The sequence below is a fragment of the Balaenoptera borealis genome, assembly GCF_965194805.1.
Source record: "Balaenoptera borealis genome assembly, chromosome: 2".
In the NCBI taxonomy this organism is placed as follows: domain Eukaryota; kingdom Metazoa; phylum Chordata; class Mammalia; order Artiodactyla; family Balaenopteridae; genus Balaenoptera; species Balaenoptera borealis.
This window is the reverse complement of record NC_138867.1, coordinates 29,907,102-29,934,319: the sequence shown is the minus strand read 5'-3', so window position 1 is coordinate 29,934,319 and position 27,218 is coordinate 29,907,102. Positions and strand designations below refer to the sequence as shown.

Genomic DNA, 27,218 nt, shown 5'->3' with positions numbered 1-27,218 from the left:
ATGCCAAGAGCACACCTCCACCCTCTTTTGTGACAACCAAAAATGTCTTCAGACATTCCCAAATGTCCCCTGGGGAGGTGGCTGTGGGAATCTCCATTGGTTGAGAACCACCAATCTAAATGAAGGGAATGGGGTCACTGAGACTGGGAAAAGTCCATGAGAGGTGGGAGAGGAATGAGCATAGTGTGCATGGGAGACAACAAGCAAGCTAGAGAAAATGAGGTGGAATGAACAGGATATGGTGAGAATGTGGATACACAGTGTATAAAGATCAAGGAAGCAATAGTGCCTATATTGTAATAAAGATTGTTATGTTGGAATGTGGAATGCCAATTGAATTGGATTTTGGGATGTACGTAAATGCTATTAGGGAAAAGATTAGTACAAAGATAGTAGTTATAAAAATTGATATTTTTAAGGAAATTACTATTCTGAGCAAGAGTTTAACAAATTCAGATTAGGACTTTCAGTTTTCTGAGCAATGAGGGTTAGAAAGAGTTAATTTTTGTAACTTATTGGTTTATTGGTAGTCAGAGATTCCTGAGCAAGCACTGGTATGGGTGTGGGTAGAAGATACAGATCTTTGTACTTGATTTCCAAACTATAGTAAACTTTTCCAGGGTAACTACAGGTTCTTTGAGGGTCTCGAAACACACACACACACACACACACACACACACACACACACACAGTTCTGTTTTATACGTGATTCATACTAAAACCACAGTGTCCATTTTTTTTGGTAGGAAAATTTAAAGATAAATAATCAAATCCATTTATTTGGTATCATAACACCAGTGGTTTCTAATCCTGACTTCATATGAAAGTCATCGAAGAACTCTTAAAAAACACTGATACCTTGGCCCTATGCCCAAGAGATTCTGGCCATCCAATATAGCAATGGGGCCTGAACACTGATAACTTTTTTAAAGCTCTCCAGGTGATGATACAGTGAGAATCACTGATAGAGACCCAGTCCTTAGGACTTTTACAAAGTAACTGGAATGATAAGATTGACTAATTGTAGGGACTAACAAACAATCCAAGACAATGCATGATCAATTATCCAATTGTACGTTAGGTTTGACAGGTGTCATGGACTTCTTGGCAAGAGAAAAATCAATGGCAAAAATGGAAAAAGTCATATTAAGTTGTTGTTGATTCTATGCCGATGAAACCAGAAAGGTTGTCTTATTGGGGGTGAATAAATGGGTGCGCTTGGCTTTTTGTCCTGCTGAGTTCTTTGCATGTTATATTGTCTTTCTCACCAATCACTCAGAGCATGTAAACAGTCTTCTGTTATAAATCTCCTAGAAGAGGTGTGATTATGGCAGACACTGAAAACAATGAGATGGACAACAGAGAACAATTTGGCAATAGCTCCTGAGTCCTGGGCCTGGAAGACGTTTGCAGGGAAATAAAGAGGATGGGTTTCACTTTAAACTAGGGACAAACGTATGCAAGATGTCCCCAGGAGACTGTGGAGGAAATTTCAGAAAGAGAAACAAGGAAGTCTGTTATCACTTTGCAGTGACATAGCAGAAAGCCTTGTACGTAGCAAGTAACTAGATAAATTAGACTTTCAGTCAGCTCACATTAAGGCCCTTCCAGAATGGCATTTGATCTATTCGATAGTCTGTCTGGCCTCCCTTAGAAATGTCAGAGGTAGGACAGAGTAATTAGAATAATAGAGTGGGCATTTATTTGGTGTCATATCATATGGTTCCAATATTAGCTCTTTGTCCACACCAGATGGCCAGATGTTAAACACCAAAGAATAAATAAGTAATCTTACTTATTAACTGAAGATTATAATAGACTTGAGGAAGAGCTTTCTTCTAATATTTTTAACCAGAGATTAAAAGTATAAGAATCAAAGAAGTTCTACCTAAATTAATCCAATATTTTGTAAACATAAGTAATAGTACAAAGTTTAATCTTCTTCAAAATTCAATACTATCTCAAGGTCAGAAGGTTTCCTTAAAATCAGGAATGAAGGAATTCACATGCTGTACTGTTTTCCCTTGAAAAACAAATATTCCATTTTATTCCTGCATAGAGGGATGAATAAGCAGACCATACGTCTGTAGCAACGGTGGACCCAAACCACACTGGGTCAAGACACCTGTTCTGTATTTTGTGTTGAGGAAGATTTGCACAATGATGGGGAAGGAAGAAAATAGGGGGCTCCGAAGGGGGCTCCTCGCCACTTTCAAAAGCAACTTCTGTGAAACCACTGGGCCCACATCCCAGAATCTTGAGCCAATCTTCCATGATAACAGGTAGAGAAAGAGCACACATCTTCATTTTTCCACGGAGAATCCAGAATATTAATTTAGCCAACAGTTTCAACTATTCAACTTATCAAGAACAGCTGACAAAAACCGAAATTATTTCATAAGTTTCTTGTTTTTCTACTCCTTTCTTATTAAAGGGACCAGTGAGAATATTAACAGGTAGACTGAAGGAGATGGGGGAGGGGTGGCAATGAAAGCCATGCCCCTGATTGATCATCTCCTAAATAATTGAAAATTAGTAAGTGTTTAAGTACCTGCTTCACATTGAAATAGAAACAGGAGACTTAGATTCTGATTGGATTCTTTTAGTCAAAAGCAGAAGTCCAAAGAACAATAATTACAAATGATCGAGTTTGTATTATGTCAGGCTCTGTCCTATGCACTGTACATAAACTGCTGTTTCGTTTCATCCACATCACTCATCTAAAGTCAGTGTCATTACATCCATTTAACAGATGTGGAGAGTAAGGCCTACACTTTCCTGAGGTTGCACAACAGAAACCTGGACCTCAGTTTTCTTGACTGAAAAGAGAGGGATTTTTTCTTTTTCTTTTTTCCATTTACAGACATCACTACTTAGCATCTACTTATGCCAAGTAGTCTGCTGGCTTCCGGAGCTGTGATTGGACAATCTAGCCGGGGCCCTGTCCGCAGAGCTCCCTCTGCTGGGCTGGAGCATCTTCAGGGACCTCCCAGTTCTGTAATCAGAGCGTCTGCTCCCAGTTTCTTGCCAGTGGCTGAACTGAATGTGTGTCTCCTCCGGGCGATCTTCTCTCACGTGTCCCTGTGTGTCTGCAGGTGGTGGGCAGGGGAGTGGGAAGCATGTTCGGCGACGTGTGGGCCCCGCGGAGAGAAGAAGCGAACCGTGCTGTGCATCCGGACCGTGGGCTCTGATGAACAGGCGCTCCCGGCGCGCGACTGCCGGCACCTGCTGAAGCCCAAGACCCTCACCTCCTGCAACAGAGACATCTCGTGTCCATCGGACTGGACGCTGGGCAACTGGAGTGAGGTGAGCTCAGGGGCCAAAAGGAAGGCCAGCGTTACTCATGCTTTGTCAGCCCCCCACCCAGTCCTCTTCACTAACTAATCCAAAGTGACCTGGGGTAGAAGTGCACAATGGCCAGCGTTTATAACCTCTGGCCTACTTCCTGCGTTTCCCACCTCCCAGTATCCTATCGTGCTTGTTTTCCATTCTCACACAATCTTCCTCTCGCCTGCCCAGTGGTCAAATACCCGCCAGGGATGAGCTGGATCTTGCTCGCTCAGACTCACGACAGATAACTGAAAAATCCTCGGGATTTTTGCTGGCCCATTATTAAACCATTGGTAGCAAATCAGGGCTCCCCCACCTACCCCAAGAGTTGGTTTGTCAAACATTTACTGGTAGTTAGGCTTCATACTAAAAAACCAAAGGCGGGTCACTCTACTTGGCATGATAGTAAGTTTACTTGCCACTTGGAGAAGCCCCTCACATCATCCATCTATTCAATCCTGATCAAGGTTTAGGACATGTAATAGTATTAGCCACATAAATTCAAATAGTGTTGCATTTCCCCAAGATTAATCTGATCTAATTCTCTGCAAATAATTAGAAATTCATGGGCTAGGAGGTCATGAAAGACTCCCAGGCTTTAATTTTCTTTGGGTCACCATGGGACCACCCAGAACTATCAGGCCTTGTGCTCCCAGAGTCTGTAGTAGAAGTAGACCTCTGCTTTCTCCAAGGGTGCTGGAGTCTCCAGGGGCCTTGCTCTGCTTCCCTATGCATATTTCAGTCAGTTACCTAAGGAATGACTAGAAAATAAATGATTTTGTAAAACCAACAGGTCAGAATTGATCGATGGATGCTGACTTCTTATGAGCTTCCTTGGGAAGCCACATGGTTTCCACAATAATGCTACCATTGACCAGAGTCTTAGGAATTCCTCTCAGACTCACCTTCAGAGAAATGGAGAATATTTGATTCGGGAGAAAGCCACAGAAAGTTGATTAGAATTAAGTCTGATGGACAAAGGAGTAATCTGATCCATTTGGATAAGACCTTTGTGTTTAAAGTGATACTTGATTATAAATAAACACAATTGCTTTTCATAGCTTATAAAGTATTATCTAAAGAAGAATTCAAAATTTTGTATAAGCAGAGGTTCCATTTCTGAAGATAACTATTTGAAAGCAGAAAACACTCATTTGAATACAGCCATTTTGATAACCTTATTTCCAAAACTATTTCATTAGCTCATAGTCACAGTTTAGGTTTATTTAGTTTCTAATTCTGTACAGAATATTCTCTGGAGCACCTGGGTGAAAATAGAAAAGATATAGTCCCTTTATTGTAAGAACTTATCCAATGGGAGAGCTAGGACCCCAAGAAAGAAAAGACAAAGGTATACACGTAAAGAAAACATACCTACAGCCTAATGCAGGCGTGTTACTGATGCGTGTGCACACATCAGTAATAGGCCAGAATGTCCCCCCTGCTGTTCCTGGAAGGTACAGTCACAGCCTGTGGCTGGCCTGACCTGTTGGTCCACTGCCAACCTCGATTGCCGTAAATTACAGTGTTGTCAAAATGAGGCTGAATGGGGTATTGTGACTGGTCCATTAAATCTGTTTACCAAACGTGCGTTGGCTGCATCCAAAGCAGTTAATAATTCTTGTCACGTAGAATTTACTAATTGCCAGAATCTTCACGTATTTTCAAAGGACTGCAATTACATATTTGGCTGAGGAATTCTTTTCACTGTGTTTGTGTTTCTGGGGAGCAAAATGATGTGCCTAACTGGAGAACAGGGGCCTGAAAAGTTGGCACGATGTGACAAGTATGCAAGTCTGTTGTTCCAGATAGAGGCCACTGCATAGTATAGTGACAGCAGACATGGAATACAGTTTCCAGCGTCCACAGAGAGGCTGAGCCGCTGCCTTCATTCAAGAGATGTCGTCAGGAGAGGTGCTTTTAGTTAAATCAGCATCAAAATATTCATTGAATGGGGTCTTCCTTTCTTCCCTTTGCTGTCTTGCTAATGTCTGTACACATTAGCCCTCTAATGAGCTTTGCTGAAATAGGCTGAATGTCTTTGACATTCTATGCTGGGATACTTTTTTAAGAGATGATATAGTAGTGATTCTTGCTACACATAGTATTTATGGTCTGGATTTTGTCTTGAGATCAACATTAATTGATGAAAAGTAGTGTTCCAGCAATACCTGATCACTTGGTCTGTACTGGGCCATTTGGGTCACTCTGGATGAGTCTAAAGCTATAATGTAACTGTGTCAAAAGACCCAAGAACTGTGAGGCTCCTAGACTCCTGTAGAATTGTCCTCCCTGGGCTGACCGAGGTGGAAAGCAGAAGAGGGAAATCCATGAGCTGCTCTTCCCTGTCAAGGTTTTCCAGCTCTGGCAAGCCCTAACTGAGCTAGTGTTAAACCTCTCCCAGCCTTTACTCATTTAGAAAGACAAGAGTTATTGTAAGGTTTGATGATAATCCATGTGAGCCCCTCACATAGTGCCTAGCAAATAGTAAGCATTCACTAAATAGAAACTTTATTATCAGGCAAGAAAACAAGGGTCTGTTTTCCACGCTACTCTAATTTTGCAAGTCTTGTCCAGTCAGTGGCACCCAAGTCCCCTGACAGAATTGATCGGTGGCCCCTGCATTTTCATCTAACTCCCTCCCTGAGCTCAGGGCCATTTCAGGCGGGGAGCGCTGTACGCACAGGGCTTAGAGCCTGCAAGTTTTTCATGAGCCTGCAAAAATGTTTGAGACCTGAGGGGGGGGGCGGGGAAAGAAAACAACTAATGTATTGTTCCAGTAAAGCAAAGGACACTGGAAAATCAGAAATCAATATTAAATTACATATTAAAAGCAAAGATTTATCAAACATTTAGTATGTATATTAAGCACCTTTATAGGTATTAGCACAATATCTCACAATGGCCTGATTAGCCCCATTTTACGGGTGAAGGAACTGAGGCATTAGAGATATTTAGAAACTTGTCCAAGGTCGCACAGCCTCCAAGTGATGAAGCTAGGGTTTGAAGGCAGGCAACAGCGCTTTTACTCTGAACGCTGTGGCATAAAGCATCTCAGAAGTCTGCAAAATGTAACAATTTGACAGCTCTCAGTATTCATAAAAAATGTATTATGTTTGGAAACAATTTGTAGATCGGCTTTTCTCACTTTGCTGGAATTCCAGACTCTACGTAATGATTGCTGAGAAATGAGAGCCACTCATAAATTAAATGAGTTGGCCTCACCAAATATTTATTTTCAAAGGCAAAAGAATAAAAAGCCTTTCAAATTGTTTTTACAGAAGGAGATTATATTTCACTTGAAACTAGAGATGCTTTTAAATATATTTGATGGGCTGTAGGGTGGAACCTCCGAAAGCAGACCTGCCCAGGGTCTGCAAAGATCTTTAATCCACCCTTTTTGTGCCTGACCAAAGCACACAATCAAACAAATGAACAAAGCAATTAATTTGCCCAGCTACTAAGAATGTATTAAGTGCAAAGCTGTTCACTCGGGTGTTGGCTTGCACAAGTGACCAGATAGATTAAATGTTTCACAAACAAGCTCTCCTGGCTCTTCAAACAGAAGGCACTGCAGCAAGTGCCAGTGGCTTATCTATAGCTAAATGAAAAATAAAACAAACAGGCAAACAAAATTCATGTGAAGGCCATAGGAGTTCCTGCAAACTGAAGGGAGACAGAGCATGGAAGGTAAGGAGACATCGCTGAGTCGCTTACCCTCAGTATTTCCTAGATTCATTCAAGGTCCAGGACACTCTTGTGAGGCTGGTCACCTGATGCTTTAGCTTCGACCGCCTGCTCTTTTGGCATGGGACCTCTGCAAGTGCCAACGTCTCAGTCCTTCCCAGATGTCAGCAGCCCATGCTTTGCCAGGTTTCCTGGAAAACACATGTGAGCACCCTTGTCTGAAACAGCTACTCACAGAAAACCAATCTGGAGCCATGCTGATTCTCTGCATCATGTCTGATTTGTTTTTAATTATCTAGAGTACTGTATTCATTTGCTAGGGCTGCCATAACAAAGTACTACAAACTGGGTGTCTTAAACAATAGAAATGTATTGTCTCACCATTTTTGTAATGTTGACTGAAAATAATGCACAACCTAAAAGTCGAGAGTTATGTTTTATTTGGTGGACAAAACTGAGGCATTAAGCCTGGGACACGGCCTCTCAGGTAGCTCTGAGGGACTGCTCCAAAGAGGTAAGGGACGAGCCAGGATATGTAGGGTTTTGTGTTTTTTTTAAAATTTTTATTGGAGTATAGTTGATTTACAATGTTGTACAAAACAGAAATAGAGTCACAGATGTAGAAAACAAACTTATGGTTACCAAGGGGGAAAGGGGGAGGGATAAATTGGGAGACTGGGATTGACATATATAGGGGTTTTTGTGACAAAGACCAGGTAGTTGGAACATCTAAAGATTACCATTAATTAAAGAAAACCAGATATCTCAAGTTAAGGAATTTAGCACTTTTCTATGTATGGGAAGATGCAGGAGTCTAGGCTCATTGAAAGCATGTCTTTGATGTGCACCTCAGCTATCTCCAGCCAGGATCCTATTCTTCCCCATCCTGAGTCCCCTCAGGGCTCACCATCGGCGGGCTGTAGTGGCTTGACAGCTGCAACATCCTTTGTTTACTGATATGGCAGGCAACATTTTTCATTCACAGCAACCAGAAGTCCAAGATCAAGGTGTGTGGGCAGAGCTTGCTCCTTCTGGGGGCTGTGAGGGAGAATCTTTTCCATGCTTTTCTCCTAACCCCCAGTGCTTTGCTCACAATCTTTGGTGTTTCTTGGCTTGTAGATGCATCACCTTCATCTCTGCTTTCATCTTCACGTGGCATTGTCTCTATATGTGTGTCTCTGTATCCAAATTTACCCTTTCCATGAGGACAATGGTCAGTTTGGATTAGGGCCCAACCTAGTGACCTCATTTTAACTTGATTACCTCTGTAAAGACCCCATCTCCAAATAAGACCACATTCTGACGTATGAGTGAAGAGGGTGAGCCAGAGTTAGAACTCTAGTATATCTTGTTTGGAGGGGACACAATTCAGCCAATAACAGGTACCTAAGGGTTTTAGCTTACTTTCAAAATGGTTTTAGTATGAGGTCCAATCATTCATTTATAAATTCCTGAGACTATGCATTAAATGTTTTTATGCCCAAAGCATTAGCTGTTTCCCTGCTCATCCCTTTAGCCCAAGCTCTCTGAGAAACCTCAACTGTGGTTTTGAATAAACTCTCTCTTAGCACTACAGCTCTGAGCCAACTGGGGGTCCCCCCCCACTGCACAGTGCACCTCGGATGGATAGAGTTGACTAATTTAGCAGCAGACCTCTTTCTCAGTGGGCTCCCCCCAGAGACCTTAATCTAAGATTGATGGCAAATGAGGGCAAGATAACTCCCAGGGAGGACATAAACAGATTGACAAGCTATTTGCCTGGTACCAGGTTCAAAATTATAAGGTAAGGGTGTAAGATAATCCTAGCGGAAACTGGTTTTGAGAATCCTGAAACTACCAGTTGAGATGAGTTCTAAGTGTGGCTTTGTGTCCTGCATTTATCTCATCTGAAGGGTTTGACAGCTTCTAAGGAGATAAACACAGTTGGAAGATGTACTGGAAGAAGCATGGGCTGAAGGCACAACAACACTGCTTGTTTTGCTGTGACTATGAGAAAAGGCAACTGAGTTTTTAGGCCCAATATACTTGGTAGATAGTTAACACTGACCCTCTCACTGGGCACAATATGGCCCAATGTGAAGGAATGGCATCCATCCATTATTTGAAAGATTCCGTGTCTCCTGAGTAAGGAAAGCAGATGGGGATGAATGGTAGGTGGAAAACATATAAACTCTCCCAGACCCAGGTATCCATTCATGAAGTTTTGAATTGCCATTTTGGAATGGGGCAATAGTTACAGATCATCTGCTTTTTCAAGAGAAGCTAAAAACCTGGAGTTTTAATATGACATCTGCTCATTTTTAAATGTTGGCCACTAATTTGGTGTTTGTATTTTGTTTGTTTGCTTGTTTGTTTTGAGGTTGAGCAGACCAAAGAATACATGCCAATGGGCCACATGTAGCCCTTAGGCTGCCACTTTGGCATTTCTGTTCTAGAATAATCTTCTGTTTTGAAAGATCAAAAGCTAATGTATTTTAATTAAGCAACCACCTAGATAGTGATTATTTACTCCTGCTTTATTCTTTTAGGCTGAACAAGTTCACAGTGAATAAGATTATTTAATACTTGTAATTTGTAAATTAAAAATAAAAAACTTATCCATCTATTAGTCCTAGGAAACCTGAATCTAAAAGAAAATCCAGCAATAAACCCATGGGATATATGGGCCTTTACAGGTGTCTTCTAGACTTGTGCCTACAACTGCTTTACTCAGACACCTGCTCACTTCACAGCATGCCCTAAGACAGGTCCGTGTGTCAGTCTGTGCTTCACAAGGATAGTAGAAATTGGGGACCCCCATGCCCTTTGTTATTACTATTACTATTGTTATTATCAGCATCAATATTATAACAGTGATAATAATAACTTCCAATTCCCAATTTCTTCTATATATTATGTACTATGTTAAGGTTGTTTTCTTGTATAATATTCACAGCAGCCTGGAAAGGTGAGTATTACTTTCAATTTCTAGATGAGGAAGCACTGAGGCTTAGTCCCTGCATCATGCATGGAGTTAATAATGGCATATTGAGGGCTTTAAGCTATTTCTTACAGGTTTTATAGCTCTTTTACTTCATAGTTCAACATGAGGTGGAGGGCACACACCCATATATTTTTGGATTTTTAGAAATGCTTGTAAAGTTGTACAGTAAAGTCTGTGGGTATTAGGGGCATTGCAAATCAAAATAAACAAAAAAAAGGGAAAGAAAAGAAAAATCAAAGAGTTTCCTACTATGAGCTTTGTCTACTCTGACATTTCTTGGAAAGAAAACCCAAAGCAGAGTACAGCTGCAGCTTGAGAATAGTTGGCGTTAGTGCTAGCAAGGTCCTCATTTATGAATCACCTCTTGATCAGAGCCTACCTGAGGTTGCCATCGTGGAAATACGTTCAGACATACATGGAGGATTATTTGGTTAGACTGATACATTTTTACAAAGTGGAGATTTGAAAACCCTAGGAGATGGGGTCAGAATGTAACAAGTGGAGAAGTGACTCAGGATGACTAAAATGGATGGAGCATCAAGTGTCTCCATACACAAGAAGAGCAGAAATACTGTAGTAAACCAGGAAAATAAATACCCCCAGCCTGCCTGTCCCAGGCTCCAAAGTGAAGTGAGTCGTGGAAAGTGCTGGAAGAAACCATTTCCTCACCACTGGGATCTGAGAGCTTTAGCTGGTAGTCTCCATTTGGTAGGAAATAAGTGTGCATTTCTTGGTCCATGAAGCACTGTTCCCACCAAAGATTAATATTATTATATCAGAACTTGGAAGTTCAGTCTTAGAGCTAGGCATTTGAGTGTTTGTTGACATCTTAAACTCACAGCTTTATTGGTTGACCCCAAACCTGCAGTTGAACATTCCCTGAGCTGCACAGTCTTCTGTGCTCACGTGTCTCTCCTGCTTTTCAAATATGCTGATTTCAACAGAGCTATCATACATCAGTGAGTGATTATGCTGGATTGGAACAAAGTAAAGAGGGAAGTTATTTTCCAATACAGGGGAAATTGAAAACAGGACTTGAGAAGGCGAGAAGTTCAAGCTGAAAAATGCATAAGTTCACAGGGAGAAGAATTTTCCCATTCCTGATTATCTTCCAAGTAGAACAGTCATGTAATAAATATGTAGTAAGTGATCATTGTATCCCAAGAACTATCCTGGAATTCAGTTATGGATAAGAAACAGTTTCTGCCTTTGGGTAAATTTTCAGACATCAAAAGTTTGGTTAAGTCAATAAGTGAATTCAGTAGACAAACTGCTTTCCACTGTGCTGTGCTAGGGTTTTTTTTGGTTGGTGGGGAGGGGCATGGAATTAATCTAATTCTTACTCTGCCACTGACTTAGAGCCTTTCAAGCAGGTTCCTGGGTGTCAGCTTCCTCTCTTGTAAGAGATGGAATAATAATTCCAGCCTTGTAAATCTCACAGCCCTATAAATCTCACAGGGCTCATATTCACAGGGTATCACACAGAATAATGGCTGTGAAGCCCTTTGAAATCCAGGAAACATTATGTAGTCCCCATCTTCAAGAAAGCTACTTTAGGGTCAGAGATGTAAGACAGATGAATGCGAAACAGTCAGCACAGACTCCTGAACAGTCCATGTTCAAGAACCAGTATTTGGTGGATAACTTAAAATGTCATTGGAAAGGAAGGCTAAAAATGGAGCAGTTTGGTAAAAATACGGATTTTTTTCAAAATATCAAGAAATTTAGTGTTATGTAGCAACTATGTGTGGTTTGCAGCTGCTAAGACGGATGACATAGTCTTTACCATGAATCCTGAGAAATGGCTGTCCTGTTAGGTTTCCCCCAAAGGCAGTCTAGCTGCCTGTGCCCTACAGAGCCTGGAGGGACCACTAGGGAGGGGGACCTGCCACGGCGTCCATGTGTGTATCAGCGCCATGCTACAGCACTCCCCTAACTCTTTGGAAATGGTATCTCCCCACCTTTGGTTAACTACCCACCTTTAAATTTCATAAAAGGTCCTGGATCTGTATACATGTGTGAGTATGGTTATTGTCTAGTTTTTAATCTGAGTCCATCTGACACAGGCAAGAAAATGGAGCTTAGGATGCCTGAGTGAGGCTATGTGGCTATATGGATATAAAGGGAAAGGCTCATATCATGAAATTAATAGATTCCAAAAAATACGTAAACAGTTTACATTAATTTAATAGCATCAAACCCTAGGGAAGATAATATTACTATCTCTTTTTTAAAATTAGGTGATCTGTTTAAATCATTGCACTCTTTGTGGATCTACCATCCAACAGTCATAGCCCAGGGAGACTTCAGTTTTACTATTTCATGGTTTGCATTTTCAGTTTGTGATAGGTAAATGGTTAGTCCTGAGCCTTAGCTGGTCTCCCGGAGATACATATTTCCATGGGAAACTAAAATTGCACAGAAACCATATACAAAGATAGAGAACGATTTTAGCCGCACAGTTCAGTTTCTACTGGGCCTGTCCTGATTTGCCATAAACCTTAGCATGAGAACCAACACATCTTTCCACCAAACTAGACTAATAGCCGTCTCTCTTTTCCAGTGTTCTGTTTCCTGTGGTGGCGGAGTGCGGATTCGCAGTGTCACGTGTGCCAAGAACCACAATGAGCCCTGCGACGTGACAAGGAAACCCAATAGCCGAGCTCTATGTGGCCTCCAGCAGTGCCCATCTAGCCGGAGAATTCTAAAACCCAACAAAGGCACAATTTCCAATGGGAAAAAGCTACCAACAACTGACCCCTTCAAGCCCGTCCCTCCAACTACACCTAGTCCTAGGGTGCTGACTACACCCACAGTGCCTGGGCCTATGAGCACAAGTGCTCTGATGATCAACAGCCCTGGTCCTACCACAGCCTCCAAAGAAGGAGACCTGGATGGGAAACAGTGGCAGAATAGTTCAACCCAAACTGAACTGGACTCCCATTATGTCATTTCCACTGGAAGTACTTCCCAGCCCATCCTCACTTCCTGGTCTTTGAGTACCCAGCCAAATGAAGAGAATGTTTCCAGTCCAGACACTGGTCCCATCTCAGAGGGAGACCTGGTAGTCACAACAATGAGTGGTTCTGATTTGTCAACTTCCAGCAATCCTGTGACATGGCAGGTGACTCCATTTTATAATCCCTTGACCAAAGAGCCAGAAATGGAGATTCACAGTGGCTCAGGGGAAGACCGTGAACAACCTGAGAACAAAGATGAGAACAGCTCTGTGACATGGACCCAGATCAGAGTACCTGGAAGTGATGCTCCAGTGAAAAGAAGTACAGAAATGCCACTTGGACCTCCGCCAACACCTTATCTTAGAGGGGCACCCCTGTGGCCACCCTTCAGCACAGTGTCGGAAGGACTGGTGCCCAGCCAAAGGCCCACCACTCTCAAAAATGGTGCACCCAGAGCTGAAGGGATGGTCACTGAAAAGCCAGCTGACACTCCACTCCCTCTGGGAGGAGACCACCAGCCAGCATACTCAGAAAAGCCAGTAAACCATCACCCCCGAGAACTTCCAAGCAACATGAATCTAACACAGAGTTCCGGAGCAGTCCTGACCGAGGAAGACGCAACAAGTCTGATTGCTGAAGGGTTTTTGCTGAATGCCTCGGATTACAAGCAGCTCTCAACGGGCCGCAGCCCTGTGTACTGGACCGTTGGAAACTGGAGCGAGGTAGGAGTTCTATTTCTTACCCAGGCCTGATTCTATATGGAAATTAGCTAGGGGTGTTGCATTCCAAATTTCAAAATGGACTTGTGTAAAACATAGTCTAATGTACAAAAAAGGGAAGCAAACAGGTCCATGCCCTCACCTCCCTCTTCACCTCCCTAACTCCAAAAATGAAATAAAAAAAAAAAAAAATCCAGGGAAGGAGAACAAATGTAGTGAGATATAGTGAAAAGAACCTAGAATTAAATCAGGAGACCTGAGTCAGCCAGCTGTGTGACAGTGGAGAATTCAGTCTGTCTCTCTGAGCCTGCTTTTGATCTACAGAACAGTGGAACTAGTGTAGATCACCGCTCCTCTCCAGTGTCCCTTCCAGCTACAAACTGTAATGATGCTGTGAAGAGGGACCACTGGAAGGACCTGAATTCATATTTCATTCAGAAAACCAGTGTTGAGACTCTGGTTTAAACCTGTCAAGCAATCACAATTGGAATGGAAATCTAAGACAAATTTCTTTAAAAGAATTCTATAGTTCACTGTATCAAGCATTTCTTTTCTTTTTGGACTCAGTGTTTGCCTGTATTTAAAAAAAAAATTCTTTTTGGCTTATTAAAAGGATTAGAAGATAGAGGAAGAAGAAAATAAACATGATGACAAAGTGTTGGTCCCTGTTTTCAGGTTTGAGGAATTTGGCTAGATATTTGTTTCTCCATTTCTAGAACTAATTACATCCTTTGAAGCATCAAAATCGTTTCTCACCCACTTGAATTTCGAATGCACAGTATTTGAACTTGTTAAAAATAACTTGACAATGCAAAAGAGGACTTTGTGGCAAAATAATCACATGTTGATGTCATTCAGCATTTTTGATGACAATGCATGACTCATCTCTCTAGCTAAAAAGAAGTGTTAACAGCTAATATAAAATAACAATATATTTCATTTATGAAGCATGTTAATTTCCAAACCACTTCCATATGTAGTCTACTATTTTCTCTTTTTGACAGTCCTGGGGAGTAGGTAGGGTCTTGTTTATACCAATTTATGTAGAGAAAAACTAAGATTTTTAACAGTTAAGTAACTTGTCTATGGACATGTCAGTTGGATGATGAATCTTCTAAATCTTTCTGCTCTTATCTGCTGTCTCTGTAGTGAATTTCAGTACCAATCAACAATTTAGCTGTATAAAATTCTTTTGTGTAAATTAATCAGCATCATTGGTCCTGAAATTGACTATACTGGCCAAAAAAAAAATAGGTGTATTCAAACTTCCAAAATTTTTTGTTTGCATTTGAACTCTGTTTCACATTGATTTACTTTGATTTCTAAAGTGAAATCACATTCATTTCATTTTCTGTCAATGGAGGGGCATCTTATTATCCCCATTTGGAAGTAAAGAATCCAGGTTCAGGAGGAGAAAAGATTTTCATGCTTAAGAGTAATCCAATTTGTTGAAAAAAAGGAGAGGAGTGGGTCTCATGATCCCTGACATTTTAGTCAGGTTTCTTTCCATTAGGAAAGTCCTAGTGGGCTCTTAATGATGAGGAGGATGTTGGCAATGAACATCTATAAAATGTGTGCCATGCTTTATAGCATGATTTTATGCTAATTCACATGCATTCATGTGAATGCGTGAATCCTCACTACAGCCCAAGGAGATTGGTAATATTGGCCCCCATTGTAGAGATAAGGAAACTGGAGCTGAAAGGTGAAGTAGCTAGCCAGAATCACACACACTCATGAGTGACACGGCAGGGATTTGAACCCAAGCAGACAGACTTCATAGCCTATGATCCATTGCTTTGCAAATCAGAAAACATCACCACTCTCTCTACCTTCTGCTATTTTTGTTTCTTCTTTGGTCATATGACATAAAAACAATGCCAGTTATGTGGTGACCCTGGGTAGACAGATGAGAAAATCACATAGTTCACAAGAAGGTACTTTACAATAACAATGAGGGCTCCATGGTTACTTTTGAGTTCACAGGGGCAAATGGTGCCTATAATGTTACTGCAGTGGGTTCAGCCTAGATATTTTGAAATAAAAATGTTCTGTTTAGGTTTTGTGAATGATATCCTTTTAAGTAGTACCACCCAAAGGTATCTTTCTTTCCAAAAGCATGGGGCATCCCTTAAGGACAGATAAATAGGCTTATTGTTCTGCATCCAAGAAAGCAGTCTGGACAGTGTGTCCATACTCAAAGACAAAGAGAACAAGTTATAGAAACTGAGGCTACTAGTTAATTTGTAGGATTTTGTTAATTAGCCAATGGAGATGAAGTCTGAAAGTACCTACCATTAAAGACACTGTGGGCCTTGAGAAGAATACAAGCTAGGTCAAACAGAGTGTGAAAGTGTAGATGATAAAAGGCATATATATGGGATCAGTATCAGAATAAAGTATGAATGACATGTGTACAGTATGTGTATGTAATTAGAAATCACACACACACACACAGGCTAGGCTGTTGTTAACAAATAGAACCAAACAAGTTATGGTTCGCCAGAAATTGATTTCTCACTCAGCATAATAATACAAGGTGATTCCATGTCTGTAGTGGTGGTAGTAGAAAATGATGCTGGGAATTCAGTCTGACAATGGCTCTGCCATCCTCCCATCTTCAAATTTGCCCTGGGGTCACCATCCTAGTCACAGTCAGAAAGGGAAAAGAGCACAGAGGCACTCCCATGGGAGGTTTAATGGGCCAAGCCTAGAAGGGGCACTTATCAATTCTGCTCACTTCCATTGTCTAGAACTCAGTCATATGACCAAACCAAACAGCAAGGTGGATGGAAAATGTAATCTAATTGTGCACCCAGGAAGATGAGGAAAAAGGATTGTAGTGAGTATCTAGCAGTCTCTGCCACTGAATGACACGGCCCACTGTGGGTTTTAGGTAGCTCATCCTGGAAGCAGTGAGGATGAGGGATTTGACCTGTTGGGAGGATACTGCAGTAGTCCAGATGAGGAATGAGAACTAGGACAAGAATGCTTGGGATGAAGAAGGGAAGATAAACTCAGGAGTCACTGAGAACTTAAAATCAGCAGGACTTTGTGAAGAATTGAATGTGGGGTATGAAGAGAAGAGAGGAGAGGCGGAGTTTGTCATGACTATTCTATTGGAATCTTGGGTGTCTGTTGGGTGATGCTCCTATAAACTGAGATATAGTACAATGTATGGGAAGAGTAAGTTTCAAAAGAGACAAAGAAAGGAAGGATGATGAGTTCAGTTACAGATCAAGTTTAGTTGATAGGACCTGTGGGATATCCAAAGGATAACCAGCAGATGTTTGTGTGTATGGGTCTGAGGTTCTTGAGAGAGGTGAAAACTGGAGATAACATTTGGTAGCCATGATCAATAGGTAGAAGTTAGAACCTTGGAAGTGAATGAGGTCACCCAAGCACAGCCTATAGGCTGCAAAGAGGAGTGGTCCAGAGTTGGGACTCTGGAAAACACCAGCATTTTAAGGAGCTGGCTGACAAAGAGATTCCATGTGAAAGACTGGTAAGGAACAGTCTAATATTTAAGGCTTAAATCAAGAAATGTGGTGCCACAGACCTCTAGGAACACGAAGACTGACAGTGGGCCTAATGGATCTTACAATTAGAAGGTCACTGGTGACTTTGGGGAGAACATTTATAGTATTGAGATGGAAGGAGATACCAAAGTGCAGCCCAAAGGAGAGACCCTTTTGGAGGCTATCACAGTTCTCAGATGGGACAATCCCCACATTAGGACTGTTAATAAAGACAGCTCTTCTCAGTCCACAAATTCATACAAAAGTTTCATTAAAAAGTAGGTTTAGGATGACCCAGAAATTAGTTTCCTTTCCCATACTCTTATGTAAATGTGTTTTAATGCTTTTGTCCTGAGGATATTTAATACATGTTAATTAACTGATAAATGTTAATTGATCTAACGAGAAGTTACTATATCCAAATAAACTAAACCTAAATAAAAGTACCTATCAACCCTGATGACTGTTTGAGCCCAGAGGTTAACTGACGCATTTTGATTTTAGTAGATCAAGATACAAAAATTAATTCTATCTCATGTCATATCTTTGACAGAAATAAAGTTTCTTACTGAATACGTCATAGCTCACCAAAAATTTGGCAACCATGTTGGAGCCACTGAGAGCTATTAATTCTAGGCAGTTTGGCTGGAAAGGGGGAATTGGTCCAGATTGCAGAGGTTTGTAAAGCTACAAGGATATTACAAGAACAGAGTTCCAAATTTGACAGGAGTCCCCTTCATGACAGGGCTTGGTGCCTGCCCCCTTTATGCATCTTTTGAGACAAAATGTTTAATACACAAAATTGTCTGAGAGTTTCAGGATTCAGAATGAAAACTTTGAGTTTTGAGTTTCCCACTCTCCCCTGATTTTTTATTCTACCCATATCTGAAGTTGTTTCTTTAGGATTGTCCCTCCCTATAATGGCATCACTGGCCATTCAATCACCACACCTTAGGAACCCCAGGATCACCTCTGGTATCAGTCTTCCCTTGTCCTACTAGAAAAACCCTAACAGTTTTTCAAATCTGTGTCATCTCATCATTTCTGTCATCTCCTCTTCATTTCCTGTCAGTTTAGGCTCAGGAGTTTCCAATCTAACGGTGGGAGGCATCTGGAAAAGAGTAGGGATGCTTTTGTTTGTTACAATGATGGGGGACGGGGGCTGCTACCAGTATTCAGTGTCTGAGAGCCAAAGACAAGGAGGGTCCTGTGACATTGAGGGAAGTCCAAAATACCAATAGTGCCCCAATAGTCGAGAATGGAGAACCCTTGGTTACTACTCTTGTTAGGACTCTTGCCTTTGCCCTTACTGGTCTGGGCACTTCCACTCTCTCCCCTCCCCAATGCTTTCCATACATCGTCACGAGAGATGTAAGATTGCCATATTACTCTTCTGAATGGAATTTTCTAATCATTCCAAACTCCTGATCACAAATCATTAATGTCTCTCCATTACATATCAGATAAAATCCACTCTCATATCCAACAGCCTTCAGGTCCTCAAATAATTCAGCTTTCAACATACTGCCTCCTATGACTTCATCCATCGTAAGCTGCACCAAATCTAAACTGCTCAGTTTCCACTAAACCTGCTCGTCTCAGTTCAATGCCTTTGTTTATGCTGTTTCCTCTGCCTGGAATTTCCTTCTCTTTCTCCTTTGTCCTTTTACGTTCTACCTGTTCTTCAGTATCAAGCTTTGAGCTTCTTCTTCCATAAAGCCTTTCCTGCTCTTTCAGATTGGAAGTATTGTCATTTCTAAAGTTCCTTAGCATTCGATCTGAAATTTCTCTCTCTGTGTCCTCCCTTTCTGTCCTGTGTTGAAACGGTGTTCCTGTCCCCCAGCATACACAGCATGTTCCTCTAACTACCTGTGATTTTGAAAATTACTAAAGAATTGATATAAAAACCAAGTTAACACTGTAAATAGACATAAATCTAGAAAGCAGATGTTCTGGGTTTGAGTATTGGCTCCATCATCTACTAACTGTATGTTCTCACTGCACCCATTTCCTCATCTTTAAAATGAGGATGATGACGGTGCCTGATTCATAAGATTGTTATGAGATAAAAGGAATAACTACGTGTAGGAGAGTGTCAGGCACATAGGAAGTACTCAGTAAGCATTGGCTTTGATATCTATTTATAAGACAGAAAATGTAGGTGCTTCACAGTATGCATGGGTGTGGATCTCATTTTGACAGAAGATCACCTCTCATCAAATTGCCTCCTCATTCAGTCGGATCCCTTGGGCCAGTCAGTGAAATATATGCTGTGCAGTCCTGTAAATGGAAGTGACAGTAAAATTTTCCGCAGCCTTTCACAGCAGTTTTCGCAGGATTCTGATGTAGCCCTGCACATCAGTTCCTGTTCTGAACACCCCCAAACCTGCTCCTTGACCTGGTAAATCGGTTGTCACAGGGTCACTAGCTGTAACGAGGGAGAAAGTTCCCAGAACAAGCAAGTTGTCCCTTCTGCCTCCTTAGGGTCCCCCTCTCTTCTCTGACCCCCACCCCCCACTGCACTCCTAATTTGAAACTAACTTAAGAGACAATCAGTGGAATCCCCTTTTACTTACTGCCTTCCATGGACATCTTCCTGTCAGCTTCACCTTTGGACTCATTTGCTGTCTAAATAGAAATTGTCAAAAAGGAATTAAACAAATGTCTACTCACAATATCTGAATCTAACAGGACTAGATTCAGAGCTCCAGAGACATGTGTTTATTTACAACATAAATATGGTACAAAGAACTGTAGACATCACTTGTGATGTACCAGGGTCATCAGTAGGCTGGGAATTTGGTCTCACTAGCTCCTGTCCTGGGTTTGGGGCAAACGTCATGTTTTTCTCCATGTCGTAATGTGAAATTAACATCGTACTGCCTGTGTGACCTTAAGCATGACTGCTAAGCTCTCTGGGCCCCAGAAATCTGGAAAGTGGGACTCATAACACTGACCTTGCAGGTATGCTATGTTTAATAGGTAACATTTGTAGAGCACTCACTTTGTGTGTGAATTACCTCTGTTGTTCTCACAGCAACTTAATAACTGAGGTCTTAGTGTTATCACCAGTTTCACATGCTAGGGAAGTTTGGAAACTGCAAAAGATTGCACAATTAGTCAGCTGCAGAATTATAATTGTATCCTGAGTCTCAGAGGTTAGAGAAAATATAGGAAAGGTACCTGTTGTGTAGTTGTATCAGTTGTCCATTGCCACAATAACGCTATATAACAACCAACCACAATATCTCAGCAAACATTAATTTTTGTCCATGAGTTTCTGGGTCAGCTAGGAGTATCTGCTGACCCAGGCTGAGCTTAGCTGACCTCAGCTTGGCTTGTCATGCATTTGCTGAAGGGTCAGCTGAAGGCTGGCTGGTCTGAGATGGGCTCGGCTGGGTCACCCAGCTGGGTCTCACATGATCTCTCATCCTCCAGCAGGCTAGCCCAGTTTTATTCTCATGGCAGAGACAAGGGTCCAAGAGAGAACCAAAACAAGCAAGGCCTCTTGAGAACTGGCACGACAGCATCCACTGCAATTTCTTGGCAAAAGAAAGTTGCAAGAACAGTCCTGATTCAGCAGCTGGGGAAATACATTCCACCATATGATGAGAGGAGCTGTGAAGTCCATTGAAAAGAGCATGGGTGTGAACAATGGGGCCACTAGTGCAATCAATCTATGCACTTCAGCTGTTATTATCTCATATATATATGTATATCATATATATACACGCATAATATAGTACAGAGGAAAAAAAGCTAGGAAATTATGAGAGATTCAAATCCAATCCTAAAGAATTTTAAGGAGGAGAATTTACCTCCATAAATGAGCCAATTGAAAAAATGTTGACCGAGGCTATTTTCTGCTCTTCCCTTTCTATGAGCAGCATTGGTGAAATCGGCAGTGCCTGCAGCTCACCCCCTTCCCCAGGCCTCACACCAGGATACTTTTTTTTTTTTTTAACATCTTTATTGGAGTATAATTGCTTTACAATGGTGTGTTAGTTTCTGCTTTATAACAAAGTGAATCAGTTATACATATACATATGTTCCCATATCTCTTCCCTCTTGCATCTCCCTCCCTCCCACCCTCCCTATCCCACCCCTCTAGGCGGTCACAAAGCACCGAGCTGATCTCCCTGTCCCTTGCGGGTGCTTCCCACTAGCTATCTATTTTACATTTGGTAGTGTGTATATGTCCATGCCACTCTCTCACTTTGTCCCAGCTTACCCTTCCCCCTCCCCATATCCTCAAGTCCATTCTCTGGTAGGTCTGTGTCTTTATTCCCGTCTTGCCACTAGGTTCTTCATGACCATTTTTTTTTTTCTTTTAGATTCCGTATATATGTGTTAGCATACGGTGTTTGTTTTTCTCTTTCTGACTTACTTCACTCTGTATGACAGACTCTAGGTCCTTCCACCAGGATACTTTTTAAAGGGAAGCACATCTCCATTTGCACTGGGTTTTCCTCCCACAGAGAAATCAGGGATTCGCAAGCCTGGCTGCTTATTAGAATCACCTGGGATTTGTTTCTTAACTACTCCTGCCTGAGCCCTACCCACAGGCGTTCAGATTGTTTGGGGTTGGAGCCCCAGCGCTGGTTTGTTCAAAAGCTCTGCGGGCCGTTATAGTGAGTAGCCGAGATTGAGGACCCCCGACTCCAGGGCGGGGTGGGGTGTGTCTGAGAAAGCGGCCCTGAGCCTCCGTCTTCTCTCTCCTCCCCCCCACCCCCCGGCAGTGTTCCACCACGTGTGGCCTGGGGGCCTACTGGCGGAGCGTGCAGTGTAGCACCCACGTGGATTCCGACTGCGCCGCCCTGCAGAGGCCTGACCCTGCTAAGAGGTGCCACCTCCGTCCCTGCGCTGCCTGGAAAGTGGGAAACTGGAGCAAGGTAACTGACGAGGCTCAGCAGTGTTGGGGGCGTCAGGGGGGCGGGGAGGGACTTCTACGAGCGTCCTTTGCTACAGCAGGATTCCTGCCGCCCTTCCTGCCTCCTTTCTGCCCTTTGCTTCGATAAACTGGTGAATGCGTAAATCAGGTGTTACCATAGGCCTGCTTCAAGTTACACAGTAGCCTGAGAACAAGCAGAGTTTTCAGTAGTCCACATGTTTTTATCTGCCCGTCTTCCCTTACCAGATAAACTGAGAGAAAAAGAAAATTTAATTTGTGTAATTAATGGCTTGTCCAGCATGCAACACTGTTTCTAAATTGCTTAAATGTAGCATTATAATTAATAATGATACGTTAGCACAAGTGTAATTAAATCATCGTTCAGCAGCTGCTCACAAAACAAGTATAACATTGAATCCGCCAGACTCAAAATGAAAAGAAAGCTGAAACATAAAGACACATTTGGTCTTTAAAAGTGTATGATGTCCAATATCGATCTTTTCGAAGTGCGATTTTCCTGTCCTTGCTAATCTAGCTGTGGTTACTCATTTTTCTGTGCTGCCTGCATTCCCTCATGAAAGGCTTTATCAGGTTTTAGGATTAGTCAGGCTTGGTTCTTGTGGGCACCAATCAGGCCCAACCTGCCTGTCACGCTGGTGGGGCTGAGCCAGCCCCTGGGGGATACAGATGCAGCCAGGTCGTAGAGACATTGGTCAGAGGTGGGGTTAAGAGCCGCTTGGCAGCAGGGGTGAGAGGTATGAGCTATGCATACACCTTCTGTTTGTGAAGCACACCCACCTGTAAGACACCCTGCAGGCTCCTGTCTTCTCTTTGGGGAGCCAGTTTCCCTTGATGGCCTTGACACAGAAGGGAGAAGAGCTACCCAGAAGTTTGGGGAGGCTGGTGTCCCCTCTAGATGTTAGCACCCTCATCTTGTAGAAAGCTCCCGTCCCCAGACAAACAGGACCATGAGGTGTCCCACTGGACGTCTCTGGTTCTCCTGGCAGACTTCTCTGACAGACAGGAGTGTGAAATGTCATTTATCTGCATCAGGCCCCTTTTCCCAAAGAAAGGCTCTGGTCTTTGGCAAGAGAGAGAAAGTAGTGCGACTCCCTGAGAAAATCACCACTCATTTCTTTGATGCCTGCCAACCTCCCTTTTTTCTGTTTTCATACCATTTTTCTTTCAGGAGCAAATGCTGGTTCTTTTTTCTTTCTCTTCCAACTCATAACAAACTCAAGATCAAAAAAGGATTAAATGCCTGGCTACAAGTTCTTTTCCATATCCAGAAGAATCTCAAGCGACATTTCTATCCCTGACCTTGCCAAATGTTGACCAAGTCCTAAAGTTCCACTTTCCCATCCCTGGGACTAATCCTTTCCTTGGAAATTTCATGGCTCATAGAAAGGACAGATGTGTGAAATAGCTCACACTTTTAAAAAGGTCCCTCCACTGTAAAATTCTAGGGATTCTAGCTGATATAAAAGCCTGAGTGGGAGATCCGGTAGCTCTTCTCTGGGGTCAGATCCCCTAAAGAAAGCCCTGCTCTGCCAGCTCATACCTTCTGTGTCTGTCTCTGGGTCTCTTCTCTCTCATGGCCGGGAGGCTTGTAGATGTATTTATTAACCCCTGTAGACTCCTGGTGTTTTGTAGAAGCTGTCTCTGACACATCACCAAGTTCTTCCAGAATGTAGTAACCACCCCATCTAAACTCAAATCCTCAAAGTTACTCCATTCCTATCAGTAAGGAAAATATCTCCTCTCTCAGGATAATAGATAAACCTTATGTCAAAGACACTGTTTAACTATTGATAGTCAATTGCCCTGACTTCTGTTTTTTCTATCATTGGGGACATTGAATACATGACTTCCATTTTTCCTAAGGATGTTGATTTAAATTTTATCTTAAATTTTGGTGACTGAATGATACAACTTATTGACTACCACATTATTAACCAGTTCATATGGATGTCTAAAGTCCAGATCATATACTAGGAAAGATTTGAAGGCCTTCTTAGTTTCACTATTCTATCGGGACTCTTAAACTTATTCAGTGGCCAACCTCCAAACCCTAGAGTAGGAAAATAGACCCCCTGGTTTTGCCTTTAAATATCCAGAGGGTTTAGATTCTGCCAACTTGATGGTTTACCTTTTCACAAATACTTTCTCCGACGGAAGAATTCTAATTTGATCATGAATCTTTCTGCATTATCCCACTGACCACTACCCCAGATCCAGAGGCACTTTAATCTTATAACACTAAGGGTATTCTGCAGCCTCACCTGAACCGGCAGGGATCACACCTGAGGCCCCGGGTTACTCACCAGCAACTCCCCACTGCTGTGTATGCTGTCTGAATTGTAGCTGTTTTACTGGCTTCTGTTTCCAGCACCACTCATCTCCATGATGGAGCCCTGATACAACTGCTATGGACATTTTCTCATACATGTGGCAGTACAATGAGCCTGTACATTCAGATCTTTACCTTTAAAAAGTCTAGAAGTTGTTTTTTTTGGAATGGCTTGCTTCTTCTCCATGCATTGATCTGTCTGAAACAGATCCCAGGTCATAATCCTCAAGTTTGTCCCAGAGGTGTACTTGAGAAAACGTAGTTCTGCAGAATTGAATCCTGGAAGCAGCACTGGGTCTGGGATCAGACACGTCTGGCTTGGCAGTTCCACTTTGTCACCAGCATAGAATGCTGGTCCTTTCTTCCAACCTCTTAGGAGCTTTAGTTTTCTCACCTCTGAGAAATGAAGTGGGTCCTACGGCGTCTACTAATCTCATAAAGTTGTACAGATCAAAAGAGTGTGTGTGCAACAACTTTGTAAATGGTAAAAGACTGTTCAAATGAAGCCTTGGGCAAACTCTGAGCTCTGGGTAAAGGTTAGGAGTAGTTCTCAGGCGTTCGCTAACTTCTGGCTTCCTGGACTTGGGGCAGGGGTGTTGTGGAAAGGTGGCAGTGGAGTAAGTCCTGTCCATCCATCAGGTCTCCACTCCCCAGGACTAAGCAGACAAGGTGAACCATGAGCTTTGGAGGACTTGACCTACCTTGCATTCTGGCACTCGCCAAATATCACCAAGTGCCCGACACTGCACGAGAATTTTAGGTAAACAATTTTATTTTTATCCAGTAAACGACGTTCTTTATAATTCCCACTGAGGAAGTAAAGGCTTGGAGGGTTTAAATCACTAATACATGATCAGCTAGTACTAATACTCTCAGTTCTGAGAAACCGTCAACTGGGGGACGGGTCATCAATTTAATGACAGCTTTTCAGAAAGAAAGGAAACACTACACAATAAATATGTACATCAGTTGTAAGACACATGCCAATTTCAGAACATTAAAATTTGCATAAGAAAAAAAAGTGATTCTTGTGCTGGAAGAAATGCAGGAAGTGATAAAGATGAACTTGAAAAAACCTTCACCTGGGTTTGACACCAAAGCTATGCATCCTCAGAGCCTCACACACTTCCTGATTGAACATTTTGCCTGTACCTCCTGCAGTTTTGTAAACTTTATTATCTTTCTTAGAATGATAATAACTTTTTGTAGTTTAAGTCTAACAGATCTTGATTATTTCTGAAATGAATCAAAGATTTTTACGTTTTCTTGGAATGATCTGTCTTCCCAGCTAGGTAGTGTTGCAATTTTATTTCAGCAGTAGCTGACCTTATTACCTGTAGCTTTTGTTGGAAAATAAAAGTGGCAGCTTTTCTTATGGCCTTGAGTTTCATAATATTCAGTGCTACATTTTTTTTAGATCTGAACTTTTACAAATGAATAAAATAGGGAAAGAGCCCCGTCTTGCTAAATACTGTCCCTGACTTTCATACATAACGTGTTCCCAGAAAAATACACCGAAGCCCAATGTGCAAAAGTCAAAACAGAACTGCACGTTATAGGGGAGCTTCTGTGCCCAGAAAGCAAAAACTGACCAGCTGGAAGGTGAATGATACACTCAAAATCACTGCATTTATTTTCTCTTGATATAATTTGTTGTACATCTAAACTGTCACCCACTCTTGGAAGCCCCAAGTGTTTTAGATGAAGGAATCCCCAAGCAGAGAAAAGAACAGCAATCAAATGGAAACCTTTAGGACCACAGAAAGCATGAACCCAAGACGACTCTAGCTGAGGACTGATGTCCAGACCGTGAGGCCCTCCATCATGGCCCCTGCCCATCTCTCTTTGTCCACCCCTTCCCTCCACTCTAGCATTCTGATGGACATGTTCCTGAACAAGCCTTATTGCTTCATGGCACTGCGCCCATATATGCCATTACCCCCACTTTGAATGTCCCCCACGCTATTTTGCCTGCTGAGTGAGCATCTACTCATCTCACGTGATTCAGCTCAAGCTTTGGCTCCTCTATTCAAGCCTTGCCTGGCTTCTTCAGGTGAAATTGACCACCTCCTCATTTGTTCCCTCACTAGATCATGAATGACTTATGACATATAATCTTTACGACTTCTACTCATTACGTGACCTCTTCCTTCTGCTAGATTGGGATACAGAAACTGGAATATAGTTAAGTGCCCAATAACAGGGAGGAAGTGAAGTGGGAATGGGGTGGGGGGAAGACGGACAGATGAATTTTGGTGCGGTTCAACACAGAATTTTTGGAATGAATTATTTGATCTTAAGGGTCTTATGAATCTGTTTAACATAAGGAAAGGAGCAGAAAAGAATTATTTCCATATCCTGGTTTAGTACTTGGAGAGCAAGAAAGTATTCTGAAATCAAAGCAGAATACAAGTCCAGTGATCCCAGACACATATCACTCTAGAATGCTGGGAGAATTTAACCATCCAGCTTATGCTCCTTTTAATACCGATGGAGAAACGAAGGCTTAGACAGGTAAAGTCACGTAGCCACTTGGTGTCAGGGTCATACTTGAATGCAATCTGCTGACCTCCCAATCCCACGCTGGTTAACTTCATTATACTCATCTGAACACTTGGTAGCAGTCTAACGTGGAAAGTGTATCAGGATGACTCCATAAATCAGAAACAACACAAGGAAGAAATGGTTATGATTTCATTTTCTCTCTGCCAGTGGCTCCTGTAAGCTAAGAGGAATTTTCTTTCTAACTCCATCTGGTTTGCTGATCACATCAGTTAAAC

General features: G+C 42.1%; 1 protein-coding gene across 5 annotated transcripts in view; it reads left to right on the top strand.

Annotated features, from left to right (window-relative positions):
- Positions 1–27,218, top strand: part of ADAMTS12 (ADAM metallopeptidase with thrombospondin type 1 motif 12) — a 369,738-nt gene that overhangs the window by 288,841 nt on the left and 53,679 nt on the right. For 3 of the 5 annotated variants that reach the window (XM_082382159.1, XM_082382157.1, XM_082382161.1), the window contains 3 exons: positions 3,096–3,306; positions 12,564–13,682; positions 21,937–22,089. In XM_082382159.1, coding sequence (XP_082238285.1) covers positions 3,096–3,306; positions 12,564–13,682; positions 21,937–22,089 — 1,483 coding nt within the window. The remainder of the gene's footprint in view (positions 1–3,095; positions 3,307–12,563; positions 13,683–21,936; positions 22,090–27,218) is intronic. The other 2 variants (XM_082382160.1, XM_082382158.1) reach the window with 1 other exon arrangement.